The sequence below is a fragment of the Centropristis striata genome, chromosome 15 (genome assembly GCF_030273125.1).
Source record: "Centropristis striata isolate RG_2023a ecotype Rhode Island chromosome 15, C.striata_1.0, whole genome shotgun sequence".
NCBI lineage: Eukaryota > Metazoa > Chordata > Actinopteri > Perciformes > Serranidae > Centropristis > Centropristis striata.
In genome coordinates this window covers 30498924-30513832 of record NC_081531.1, presented here as the reverse complement: position 1 = coordinate 30513832, position 14909 = coordinate 30498924, and the positions used below count along the sequence as shown (strand labels likewise).

Here is a 14909-nt window from a genome sequence, read left to right as displayed (position 1 = left end):
GCATGTGAATGTGATAAAGCCAAAATCAGGAATACATAAGGAGCTACAGTAAAAGTAGCACAGAGACAGCATGAGAGGCAGAGACCAGGCTGAGTGGGATTAACATGTGAAAAGTGAAGTACCAGTTAGCACTCCATTTGAGAGGCCAGTATCATTATCCTCTCACTGGCAAGGCAGAAAAAACACACGGTTCAAGTGGAATAATAAAGCTCTCTCAATGAGAGTATAAGGTGAGTTCAAGCCTCTCTTGATGGCCCTCCAGTGCGATATGGGAGCAATGCCCGCTTGCACCTCGAATTCGACAACTACTTTGACCCAACGGTGGTTAAAGCTCTAGTAGTAATGACATCTATCATGTCTGGCTGCTGCAGAATGGTTTACATGTGATCACCTGGACACTGATGTGGGAGATGCACGCCAGTGTGTTCGCTAGAATTTCAAAATCATGGCAAAGGTTATCGTACACCTCTCACATCAATAGGTCAAGGTTCAGACACAACAGAGATGAGTTTTCTGGATGTCTTGTGTAGGGATGAAAATTCTGGGAATTTTCAAAGTTGGAAATTTTCCATGGGAATTAATGGGAATTTATGTGAATTAATGGGAATAAACTGGGAATTAACAAAATTGAGGGATGGCCTTTAACAGGGAACTTAAATATAGTTGGGGAAAATATATCATAAAATTTTAATCTTGACTAAAACAACCACATTTCATGCAAGTACACTCAATCATATGCACACAGCACACTGCTTACTGCAGGCTACTGAAGGCATTTTACTTCATTTTTGAATGGGTGGGGTCAGGGGGGGATGAGAAATATTTAACTTAATATACATGTTTATACATATAAATCTGTTTAAATGTTTTTGCATTGTATTATTTTGCATGAATGTCGGCTTATGACAAAACAAAATGTTTATATTTATGATTGGATATGATACAGTTTGTTTAAATTACCCCCAATTTCCAGTGAATTCCCATAAATTACCATCATTTCTAGAAATTTCCACCCCTTTGTAAACCTAGTATTGTGCATGTCTGAAACCTGGGCTGTCCAGAAGTCCATTTTTGAGGCTCTGAGGCTTCAATGATAATTACCCACAAATATTTGAAGGCCACAGTTACCAGCTGCAGATCGATTTCATCAGATGTAACCGCTCTGCGTTCGAGCAATCACCAGAGCTGATCGCAACCCAATTAGCCAACTTATTTACTTATGGTAGAAGCAGAAATATTTTAAAAAATTGACCATCTCAATAAAATCTGATCTGAAATGCTTCCAGGTTGGTATGAAGCCGTGGATTCAACAAAACTGGGTCGTAGCCTTTAAAAATTTTTCCAGTTTCTTCCTTTGGATCTATAGTCATCCATGGACACGAGGACCTCCATTTCCCACACTTTAATTAACTAAAAGAAAAAGCATTTGAGGAGTGGGTTGATGGACATTGATTTTAAAGCCAACAGTTGAAGCTTTGAAGCATTTAGGTCAAAATACAGCACTTGACTTGATGGCTAAAGTATGAATTCATGTTGGTACCAGGGTGTCTAGAGTCAGCCTCAATCTAATATTAACTCCAGAATCTGCTGTCTGTTTGAGGCCAGTGGCAAATGAAAACTAAAGGAGAGCCGATGCAAGAAGTGAAAGTGCACACTTATGGCAAAATGCGGTTTCAAAATGGTGTGCCAGTAAAGTCATAGGAAGTAAGACTGCTGATCAGACAGCGCCCTGTGCCCCGCCAGCTCCACTTAAAAGCTTGTTAAAAGACTCCAGGGTTCTTAGCAATGAACATTTGACTCTGTATTTGAATGTTACGTTGAGCCAGATAACCAAATCGGCAAATCACCAGCTTTTGTGTGAGTTAAACGCCTTTTTTCTAACTTAAACAATATAAAAGAGAAATTGGAAGAAAAGCGTAAAAGAGGTTTTATGTGTTGTTTAAATATAGGTTATGTGCTTGACAAATGAAGTGGTCTGTGCCTTATTAATAAATGAGACACTCTTTTCTCTTGTCCTCTCACAGGATGCTCAAAAGTCAAAGATAGCACCTCCGTGAAGCTGGCAGACCACATTTCCAAAACTTCTGTTTAAAATGTCACATGGGTTTAAAAAAAAGGGGAAATGTATAAGAAAGACAGGAACTTAGTCACTTAATCTTAGAAGCTGATTACATTTTAAGAAATTTCCTATTAATTTCTTCTCTGTTAATTTCTTTAGATCAAATTCTCTGTTGAAACAGTTGTGACTTCTCCACCTGTTTATATGACAAGAAAGTAGTTTCAAGAATACAAGAATCTACTTAAAACTGAATATCATTCCATCTTTCGAAGGGAAGATTTTAGGCTTACGCAACTGAGTAATGATACCACAAGAATAACAAGATTATCCACACATCACAATAAAAACGATATTGAAGCCGATAAAGGTCTTCCGGACATCATGTTCATCAACGATTAAACGGTTCTGCTGATGCATAATGAGACCAAAATTTCAAAATAAGTTTCTTAAAGTTTTGATATGAGGTTCTCAGACAAGTTAATCACATTTTTATCTTTACTTTAGACTCTGGAACTTTCAAAACAGCTTTATGTACGAGTTACATATGCTCTTTGTAATGTAAGGTAAGGCTGAACAGCAGGAACAGTTTGAACATTTAGATAAAAGTAATAATGATCTAAAATAAACATGAATCTACCACTGAAACTTACATTTAGATGTGCTGTAAATCAGACCATACCTGTTTACAATGCAGCATCTTAAAGCCAGTGAGCTGAGGTTCTCATCATCTTTTGCAGGAAGTGGTGGATTTCAAATGAAAGGTTCCTCGTTCTGTCCTTGAAATGCAATAGAATGAACCTGGCTGAACCACAAACCAGCAAAGCTAACTTGAAGTAATCTAAACCCACTTGTTGTACTTTTTAATTTAAGGGCCTCACAACGGCCTCTTACTACAGTAAAGAGATTTCAGAGCAGTTTTAATAGCCTTCAAGAAAACATGTGAGCCCAGCATGGCCTGCCCATTGTCATGTAGAACAATGCCGGTTCAAAATGCTTCTATAAGACAGCGTACCTCAGGAAGTACTCTGCCAGATCACGTCCTGTTCTACGCAGTGACGAGGTACACACGACAACGGATGAAGAAGAGTTGAAGCATGTAAAGCAGGAAAAGCAGTGACTTCATATTTCTTTGTGCAAACGATTAAAGCAGACTATGTTTTTCACTCATTGTACAGACTGATCTGGTCTGGTTTCTATTTCAGTTAATACTTTGAATTCTTCATTTAATGCTTGAGCCTGTGAAAATGTGTTCCCACACAGTAGCTTGCCAACTTGCACCTCATGCCTGCCAGCCAGCTAAGAATCTACCAAATTATTTTGTAGACATCATGAAAATGAATAAAAAAGCTGCATCTAAAAAAAACACAGGCTTGCTTTGTCACATCTCCCTTGTTCTAATGTACAGTGTATCTTTTTCCTGCAGACTTTTGTTACTACCATCAAAAATACAAATATTTTGTGTTGCTGTCTGGCCTGCTGAGGCAAACAATGTGACAGTAACAAGAATACAGATAACTCTGCAACTAAATAATGTTGTGACCAGTCTGAAGGTCACTTGAAAACCAGTTCAGCCAGGCTACTGCGTGGCTGAAACTAAATGCTCGGAGCTTTCTGGAACATTAGTTTTTAGGGGCAACAGCACAATTGTTCATGGGGTGTTCCGTTATACAGAAATAAAACAGACATGGATAATTGATAGCCTCTAGCCAATCAGGAGTGAATATTCCTTTTATCCAAGGTATAACGCTTAAATAAACCATGAGCTAGAAAACCCATTTACAATCTATCATGTCTCTAGAATGTCAGCATGTCTGGAGCCGATAGTCTGCCTTCTACATGTTCACATTTGTAGGGAATAACCTTGTGCTCCATTTCTCCATCTCTCATCAAAATGTACTGGATCAGCCTTTTATACCCCCACACCAACCCCCTCTTTCCATCACCCTCCTCAGCAGAAGCAGGGCCTGTTGTCCCCTCATGGCATTGTTACCAACAACATGAAGCTGGACTTTCCATGACATGATTCCTTCAGTCATCTTGCAGCTGAGAATATTACAAAAACAATATGTGACTGCAAACATCCCTTGGCTGGAAACATGCAGGCCTGAGATAAAACCATGAAAGTCGTTTATCGACATTACACCAAAATGCACATAGTAGAAATGAAGGATTATAGTGAAAAATAAATAAATAAGGCCAACATTACATTAAAAAAACATGCATCTTAATTTTACAAGAGCATTTTTTAAATATGCAAGATGCTGATTGGAAGACTTTAGACAGAAAATACTGATTGCATCCTTTGCTGATGCATGCATGCTCTCAAGCATGACTCCTCTATCACACTGCCTACTATAGTAGGATATGCTGAGGCCCTACAAAAGCCGTGGCTCTTGCGCAAAGCAATGTCAAGTCATCCCAACACGACTGAACTGAATCTGCATCCAGATGCAGGAAAGCAGCGCGTACATCAACCCATCCTTCCCATGGCTGGGACACAGATAAACACATCGAACACGTCGTACATTTCCTTTTGTGTCTCTTTCTGCGTGTCTATTGTACACACACGAAATCCTGTGCCGCCACACGGTACCATAAAATATAGCAGTAGCCTATGAGATTATTGAATGTGTGCCATTAGGCCAGGCTGGATTCAGCTGCACAGCACGGTGCTGTGAACTATCCGAGGGGCTCCTGACAAATATTTCCACCTAGAGAAAGAGGTCACACAAATAACTGGATCAGGCATTTGTCATATCTCGACCATTTAGAAATATTCTGCAGAAACAATTATTGCACAATTTCTTGTGCACCTCAATGCACCGACCCTGGAGTATATTGCAAGCGACAAAATGTGCACACTGACACTCGGTGATAGGGCGCCTCGCTTGCAACCAATATTCAGCTTATATGAGGCGGACATAGTGTGAGGGCTTCATGACTCCGCAATTTGACTAGACTGCTCTCTATTGCAGGACGGGGTTGTGACATATCTGAAAAGCTCTTACCTCTAAAGTGCGTATTTCTTGCTGTGTGAGGTCGTTGGACGCGGCGCATTTGGTCCGTAACCCCTGTAAACTGGAGATGGAGATTTCAATCATATTCTGGATGAGTTCGCATTGATGTAGTGCGGCCATCGCTGCGCCACCGCCGCTATCCCTCTGTTCATCACTCTCGACCATCTTTCCACCTTTAGCAGACACACTATCCATTCCTCAGCATTGGGCACGGCTGGAAGGGCTGGAGTCAAACTGTTAAGCTAAAAGAAAACACATGCAGCAGTCCAGCGACGCAGCGACCTATTGTGGAAGTTAGCTGACAGCAAATGTCCCCAGCAGCTCCCAATCAGGAAAAGTCAGGATGCAAAACGAAATATATATAATTTTTATCAAAAGAAGATGCTCGACGGCAACCCAGGCTGTGAAGCGGTCCGAAGTCCAGCAGTGCTCGACTTGTATTTTCGGTCCGTACGGGCTACCGACGACAGGCTACTCTCTTCCACCGACAGCTCTGGCAGAGGCTTTCACCGTCTGTCAGCTGTTGGGAACATCATGGGGCGCAGTGCAGTCTGGGAAATGAAGTCACGCAGGCGACAAAAACTGTACTCCACGATACATCACAACCTCCCCCACCCTCTCGTGCGCGTGCTCACACATAATAATGAAGTAGAGAGCGGTTATTGTTGTGTAGCTTAAATTCACCTCACTAACTCGATTACGTTTTAAATGAAGGTTCATTTAAATTGTTGCATGGAAATATAGCACCAGTATCTCAAAAGCAATAAAAGGGAAAAACAGGTGTATTCAAATTAATAATGGCTGCATTCTATTTAGGTGTCTTTATCACAAAGGACATGTAACAGCAGGGAAAGCACAGGTGTAAATAAGAAAATTAATGATGGCCGAATTCCATTTAGGTGTATTTGTTAGCAGGTACATTTACTCAAGTATTGTACCTAAGTACAACTTTAACGTATGTGTACTTGTTTACTTGAGCGTTTCCATTTTATGTAACTTTATAATTCTACTCCACTGCATTTTAGGTAAAATATTGTACTTTTACTCCACTACAGTATTAGTTACTTTTGAGGTCAAATTACATAAAAAACACAATACATTTAGTAATTATTTTAAAATTAAACCTCATATAGAAAATTAAAACGCTGCTTACATAAATGCATCAATTATAACAATTCAATTATACTACTTTTAAAAATCAAAAATGTATAAAACAACATAAAACTGAGTGGGGCCATTCTGCATCACAAGTAGGCCTGCTTTTGATGCTGATAATTTTGTACTTTTACTTCAGTAAGGACTTTTACTTGTAGTGTAGTAATTTCACAGTGTGGTATTAGTACTTCTACTTAACTAAGGATCTGAATACTTTTTCTGTTTGTTAGTCACCTCATAGCCCTTTATCGCAGATGACATGTAACAGCAGGGAAAGCGCAGGTGAAAAAAATGAAATAAAATGAATGATTGCTTCAGTTTGGATCCTTTGGCATATGCCATATTGGTACACCGGCTCATCAGATACCAACACACAAGGCACCCATTAGCATCTGTATGAGACGCACCAGGCCAGGCTTTCCATTAGCTCTGATTTAAACCAAATGTGTGTGAATTATGAGAGATATATTATAAGCAATAAATGTAATATAAATAGAACAAAGGGTGGGTGGAAGATGAAGTAGACGGGTAAAATAAACCCCTAGGTCTTGGAAGTGCGGAAGTAGTGATTTTCAAGCCCAACCCTGTTTTTTTCTAACCTTAGTCAACTGAAACAAAATAAAATGTCAGCTAAATGAAAAGAAAAGAGGAAATATAGACAGAGGGCAGATACAATGCCATAAACTTCTAGGGAATCAAAATAGTGATGATTGAGAGGGATCATTTTTGTATGAATGTATACATTATTTAGGGATAAAACTCATTGTGTTTTATTGGTACACATCTAGTTTTCCTTCTATGAAAAGTCACAATACCTGCTCTGAAAACTGCCTGTTGTTCATGCTGCACTGGTTGAATGGTAACTAAGTCATTAATGTATTAGTTTCACCTGTGTTTTTCCTGCTGTAACAATTCAAAATGCCTTCCCTGGTAATGACCCTTTTCATGGAGGCAGATAAAAAGTACTATGAAGTAATATGATAGGCTCTGCATTATATGGGTGCTATGAGGAATTCTGGCACCCAGAATACCCTTCTTTCTCTTTCACTGGTACAACACAATTGCACAGTGTGGAGGCAGAGCTATGCAAGAGTAGCTTTGGGCCCAAAGAATAATCACCACCTTACACCTCACTCCCAGCGCCATGCACTGCTATATACTCTGTGTTGAGAAAAAGAGGCCTATAGAGGTTTAAGCGATTTGATTTATAGGCCACAGGTTCTTTATGTGTTCATCAAAGATACAATCTGTGATCAGTGTCCAGCCCACTTCCCATTCCACCAATCCACATAGTTGACATTCCACTTGCATGTAGTTGAGTGTACATGGTCTGCATTCAAATGCAGACTGTGCACTTTGCACAATGATGTGATGTTTGGTGTGGGAAGGGTGCTGTGCACCTTTAGAGTACTGGGCCTCTAATAGTGCATATAGTTTGTTGTTTGGCTCATATAATCTTACCCCACAGAAGTCTCAGAAGTTACTACAAATAAGGTGGTCAAATTAAAACCTTAAAATCACTAAATCCTCCCACTCACGCTCTTATTATTTCCACACTAAAGCAACAAGCCAGAGCAAGAGCAAGCAGCCAAAAATGATATTTTATAAATCTTAACAGAGATGGAACACACTGCAACTTCAGTATAGGTAACAAGGTGTACTGCCTGTCCTTATATGAGGCCAGTACATATCAAATGTATGGGGGTGGAAGAAGTGTGCAGGTTTCCACAACCATGAAGTAACAGTACACATGGCTCATTGCTGCAATGAGGGTGTGATGTTCCTTCCTTTAATATACCCTGATTATACAATTGAACGTGAGTCACTTCTCATAGAGCCCTGTGTTCCTTCTCTCCATCTGTCTATCCGTCTCTTCTTGTCTTCTGATTGCAGGGGAAATTATACTGTATCTTCTTACACTGGCTAGACATGCACCAGTCTAGATAGCAGCCTTGCAAAGTAACATATAAGGATCAAAGTGTAAAATACAAACATGCATAGTGTTTGGTATACCACACAGTCAGTGCTGGAATGTAAGATAAGATAAGATTTTCACGTATTAGTCCCATAACGGGGACTTTTCCAGTATAACAGCAGCAAAGTGGATAGCAGCAAAGTGGACAGCAATAAATGATAATAATAAAATTAAACAGTAAACAAGCAGTTTAACTACAAATATAAAAAAAAGTATTAACAAATTAAACAAAAGGAAAATAAAACTTAGGAACATTATATACAGACTAAGTACATTAATGCAAGTACTGTATACTTCTACTCCACTACATTCTGAAGCAAATACCATGATTTAGCTGACAGCTAACATATAAAAACATCATACATTTAAAGTGATTAGACTTTTAGGTATACTTATCAGTTAAAATGTGCCCTACCTTGAGAAAATGTAAATCCTGCTTATATAAATGCATCAATAATAATAATAATAATAATAATAATAATAATAATACTATTAATATTAATAATAATAATAATAATAATGATGATGATGATGATGATGATTATCATTATTATTATTATTATTTTTGGAATATATAAAACAATCTGAGGGACCATTCTGCATAGTGAGTACATTTTACTTTTGATACTTCAAGAATATTTTGATGAAGTAATTTTGACTGCAGGACTTTTACTTGCAGTGGAGTAATTTCACATTCGTCGCATTTTCTGAATCTGGATCCGAAAACTATTTTCACCACCGCACCAATCAGTCCACCAATCAGCTAAAACAATATAAACTCCTCTGAAATAACATGGAAAGCAAAGACTGATTCAACATGAAATTGTAAATCTGCCTGAAGCCATCAGAACAATGGAATTAAACAGACACAAAGCCAAGTTTGAATCCTAAACTATTTGTTGTTGTTGGTCCAGCACTTTGTAAATTCAGTCCTACTGTATTAACACCACAGATTTGATGGTGACATGCCAGCAGAACGCACTGCCAATTTCAGCTCTTCTTTGCCTCCAAACTGAAGTTTCTAAGTGGCAAAAGTGGGATCAGTGTAAAGAAGGCTTTAAAGAGATCTTTTTTATTGGCTTGGAATATGTTCCCCTTTAAGATAGTGTATTTAAACTTATAGGTGACACTGCACTGACACAAAGAAGGTGAGATAGATCAGTGTTGTTTCATTTTCTTCAATATGATGGCAGCTAATGCTGGAAACTGAATGTTGCTATATGCTAGTTATAGACACAGAAATGTGTCTGTTAACAAGTACAAGGTTGCCATTTAAGGGGAAATCAAAATTTAAACCTCTCTAATATTTGTCTGGCTTGTAGTCTATTGCATAACTGCACCACGAGGACTGATTACATCTGTGACTACTTAACCATTTTGTTGACATATCACAAAAAGATGAAATGTGAGAAGCAGAAGCATCTCTGACTTAAAAACAAAACAAAAACAAAAACATTTTAATGCCTCACCGTTTGTTTCTCCTCCTCTGTGTTCACTCTTTTAGCTGCAGTTCTTTCCAAGAGTTCCTCTTACATGATACTCAAGGATTACTGATCTTTGTTCGGTGATAAATAATGTGAAACATGCAGGCAAAAAGTCCTTGCAATATATTAAATAAAATTTGCATGAGCAATGTTCAGATAGGCACTTGACAGCTTGCTGACACGACTCACTCAGTTGAGGATAACATGATCCTTTCCCAGCCCGACGGTCCCTTAAGCCGTTTAAACTGACGTACTATTGGACAGCCAAGCTACCACACGTAGCATGGAGCTCACGGCTTCAGATTAAATTAGATTGTGGACTGTCTGATTCCATCTTCTTTACTGGCCAGGATTTCTACAAGTCAATCCTTCAGGTGTGGAGCCTTTGTTCTACAGTCTGCAAAACCACTTGGCCCGGCTCACTGCAACATTTGAATGCAGAATTTTGATGCAAGTCTAGTCAATGCATAACAAAAAAAGCATACAGCAGAAATGTGCATGCCCTCGTCTGTATGCAAATGCAATGGAACGTATCGATTGTGCATATTTATTTTATTAAATATTGTGCAGTGCAAAAAGTGCAGTATAAACTACACTTGTGTTGATTTACAAATGCAATAAAACACTCAGTTGACTGCAGTATTGTGGCTATGTGGGAACAAATCAGGGCCAAATATTGCATAATATAAAATACACATTTTGAAAAGTATCTTTAAATATATCATTTTCATTTAATTTCATAGCTTTCATGCTTCTTGTGTTGCTAAATTAGCTAACTAATGCTGCATGCAAAAAAAAGTGGGGAGAGTAGAATGTCTACACAGCATATTTGACTAATCAAAATTATTCTGTGTATGCAAACTTTAAAAAGAAATGTGTCATTTTTAGCCTGATTAATGAAAATATCTTGATTATTAGAGTGTGTGCTTTAAAAGCTTAATGAATGTTGACCATGTCTGGGCCTGCGTTTCCAAAACAATCAATTTGAATTATGCACAAGCCCTCTTACAAATAACTTAAAAATTTTTTTTATATATATATAGTGCTTTGCATAGCATATATCAAAGGAACATATCTTACAAATGCTTCCTTCCGTAGATTGAAACATGCAACTGTTGTATGTAATGAATGATGGGAAGTCACAGCTATGAAGTCACTGCCAACGCTTAAAAATCACCCTCACACTTTGGTAAAACTAAATATATTGTCTTTATGTATATGTATATATATATATATATATATATATATATATATATATATATATTGTATTGTATAATTGTATATAGCACCCACCAGCTAAATGTAGTTTGTCGGAAATTTGGTGTCACCATTCCCACTTCCCACATGTCATAAGGGCAGCAAACAGTCACTGGTTGAGCAAGGTCTCAATTCAATATGTCATGCAGTTACTCATAATGTCATGCCTTGCGCTAAGGCACTTCGAGGGGAATTTCTTTTTTCTAACAAGCTTTGAGCCGTCTGCAGCAAATACAAGTTTGTTCTGACAAGGCATGTTTGCTTACAGCTTTGCTCATGAAGAGAGCAGAGATTACACTTTAAATGTCAACTGGTGTTTTGGTGTGCAGTGAGATGTGTGTTGTTTAATCATAGCATTTTGGAGAGTGCCATCATACTGGTATCATGGTGCAGTATAATCACTGTTATTTATTTTATTTGTCTACACACCTTCAATCATAAACCTCTGATCAGTATGTGGGTCTTTTTTTAATTAGACAAGTTAATTTACTCCCTTTTGCATTAGACTTCTGTATGAACACATTTCATTTCTCAGACATTAAAAAAAAGAAGAATCTCGAAGCATACCCATTGCCAATTTTATATTATTGCATTAAACTGAAAACAGGAAGTAGGACAGAGCAGGCCTCTTGTGAACTTCAGCTGAACTCTCCACCCTACAGAGTAGCCAAGTAAGTTTCTTTTTTTTTCTTTAAGGAACACTCTTCTAACCTTTATTATTTGTACTACATACATACAGCAGCAGAACAGAGACAGAGGCATCATGACTTGGGCACAGAAGAGAAAGTAGTAAAGAACTCTGTCCTAGCAGGAGCCATGCTACAGGCTTCTGTTTGACTTTAATAGATTAGATATGTAAACACAGCTGAAGATCTTCAAATGAATGGTACTTGTTCATCCCCTTGTGTTTTCTCACTGACCTTTACTGATGTCAATTCTGCTGAATATTACACAAAGTAGGATGTAACATTGCCTAACTTTGTGATGAAATCTAAGAGACACAACTGCCTTTGCACATTTAACTTAATATGTATTGTTCCACCTCAGACAAAAAGGTGTTAAGCTGTTCTCTAGAGTGTCTTTGTATGTCTCAGCTGCTTCCACCAGCATTCCCAGTGAAATAGAATATCCAGCCAAGGCAGAATGAAATTCAAACTTCTAAATTAGGTAAGTAAACTGGCTGCTATTATACAGGAGAATATAAAACAATAGGCCCCCCACTGGGCACCAGTTGGATTATTCCCTATAGGGGAAACACAGGATAGATAAAACTAGAGAGACTCAAATATCACAGTGAAATATGCACAGACTGCACCATCTGCTGGACAGCTCTGCACTGCAACAAAACAAAAAAATTTAAATTCAGCTTTCAACACCTGTTTTAGTGCAGTGGGATGTTTCCAGTGGTGGAAAGTAACTAAGTACATTTACTCAAGTACTGTACTTAAGTAAAGTTTTGAGGTACTTGTACTTTACTTGAGTATTTCCATTTTATTTAACTTTATACTTTTACTTCACTACATTTTGAGGCAAAAATTGTACTTATTACTCCACTACATTTAGCTGCCAGTTTAAATTACTTTTCAGGTCGAGATTTACATAACAAACATTAAAGTGAAGTGATTAAAGTTAGATGTGTTTAAATTAAACCTCATAACAGTGTGTTAAGAATAGAATGCTTTTATGCCTACATAATGCATCAGTAATACTCATCCAATAATATATTTGGAACATATAAACCAATGTGAGTGGGTGCCTTCAGCATAACAAGTAGTTGAATTTTTGATACTTTAAGTACATTTTGATGCTGACATCTTTATACTTTTACTTAAGTCAATTTTGAATGCAGGACTTTTACTTGTACTGGAGTCATTTCACAGTGTGGTATAAGTACTTCTACCTAAATAAGGGATATGAATTCTTCTTCCACCACTGGATGTTTCCACGTTTTTCTTGAAACCTTACATGGATTAGCAGATTAAAATCTAGAATACAAAAAATTACATATGACATGTATAAACAAGTTGATTTGAATTGGAGACCTTCGATGGACAATAAAAACCTCAACAAAACACATGTTGGGTTGATGTCTTTTTGTGTCATGGCTGGTTACATATTACTGTTACTGTTTGGTTGCAAATGAACATGCAGGCAACTCAAGAGCTACAGTAATTTCACCAAACAAATAAGCAGACTGCATGACTTTAAGTGACCCTGAATGTGGTATGATTGTTTGTGACAGATGCGGTGGCTCCACTATCTCAGAAACAACTGCCCTCGAGGAGTTTTTCATGCTAGGTTGTTTTGAATTGACAATTGAGAGTCAGTACTGTGGGTGAAAACAAGTCATCAATGAGCATTCTCATTCAAGCTAACAGCAAGCATGAGCACATTGCAACAGCTGGTCTGGTGTGAATGTGTGGCCTGGGACGCAGTTAGCATTATCCCAGTCTGGCCCTACACTGAGTCTAACGGTTTCATTAAGAACTGAACTTTATGTCTTGCTAAATGTATTTACAAGTGATGATGGATTAAGTTGTGTCTAGAGATTCTCGTTTATGAGGCACCAGGATGTTTTAAATTGCAGTCCTATTGGTCACACACAACCACCAGTGGTAGATTAAGTATTCAGATATCTTACTTATGTAAACGTGCATGAACAGTAATGAAAATAAAACTTTTTCACATCAATTTGGTGCATGCTACAATGGAAAATTCATTTTTCAGTATGCTTGCTTGACAGACTGGGTTGGTCTCTGAGCTAAGCAAATGAGACATGGAAAATTGTCTCATCACATCAACATCGAGTCACTTTAGTACAGAAAGTTCTGCAGAATGGTGGCAGCGGAGCAGCTCACCCAACACCTTCCCATGGAACTGATTTAAGCAGTGATTTCTCTATCTTCTTATCCTGGAATATCACTTCATAATTTGGTAGCTGAGAGGGAGTAGAAGAGATATGCTTAGGTTTCACATCTGCAATAGTTCCACTGACACATATAAACCTCCTTTCCCTTCTCTCCCTGAGAATATGGGACCTTTTGGCTGTGTGTTAATGGGTTGTAATGGGGTGTCCTTGGCTCCAGCAGAATCTGCATGTATTTTGTATTTCTCAGGAAAACGTCTTGAGCCGGCGACCTGACCCGAGGGTTTCGTTTACCTAGACAGCACTGTCAGCCAGCGGTGAAACGTAACTAAGTACATTTACTTAAGTACTGTACTTTGAGGTACTTGTACTTTACTTTAGTATTTCCATTTTATGTAACTTTATACTTCTACTTTCTACATTTTAGAGGTAAATATTGTACTTTTTTATTCCAAAACATTTAACTGCCAGCTTAAGTTACTTTTCAGTTCAAGATTTAACATAAAAAATGTGATATAATATATAAAGTGATTAGGTTTTTTTAAATGTATTTATTCTACCTCATAATAGTATAATATGTAGTTAAAGCCATGAGAAAATAAATGCATCAATAATAATAATAATCCAATAATATATATTTGGAATACATATGAACCTGAGTGGGTCCATTCTGCATAATGAGAACTTTTACTTTTGATACTTTAAAGTACATTTTGATGCTGATAATTTTATAGTACTAATTCAGTAAGTTTTAAATGCAGGACTTTTACTTGTAGTGGAGTCATTTCAAAGTGTGTGGTTAGTTCTTTTAGTCAAGGAAAAGATCTTAAAACAGTGCTCTTAGCGCCCTTTATCTAAAATAGAGGGCAGGGATTCTGTGCATTATGTTCGCACAACCCTACTACTTTTAAATCAGTGAGGAGAAGTTAAGCCATTACCATCTTGAGTTTGCAGTCAGGTCAGATGTTAATTTAGGAACCCTTTTCTCCTTCACAACGACGATGGGGAGACACCATCGGCCTGTGTTGTGTCAAGTGGTCAGTTGCTATGATTTAAGGCAACTTATGAATCAAATGTACAAGGGCGTGTTATAGGA

The 14909-nt window shown here is 37.8% G+C and overlaps 1 protein-coding gene across 2 annotated transcripts in view; it reads right to left on the bottom strand.

Moving 5' to 3' along the window:
• The window catches only part of ksr1a (kinase suppressor of ras 1a), a 31448-nt gene extending 25881 nt beyond the window's left edge, over positions 1-5567 (bottom strand). For both annotated transcript variants that reach the window (XM_059351842.1, XM_059351843.1), the window contains exon 1: positions 5068-5567. In XM_059351842.1, coding sequence (XP_059207825.1) covers positions 5068-5271 — 204 coding nt within the window. In that variant the 5' untranslated portion in view covers positions 5272-5567. The remainder of the gene's footprint in view (positions 1-5067) is intronic.
• Between the last annotated feature and the right edge of the window lie 9342 nt (positions 5568-14909).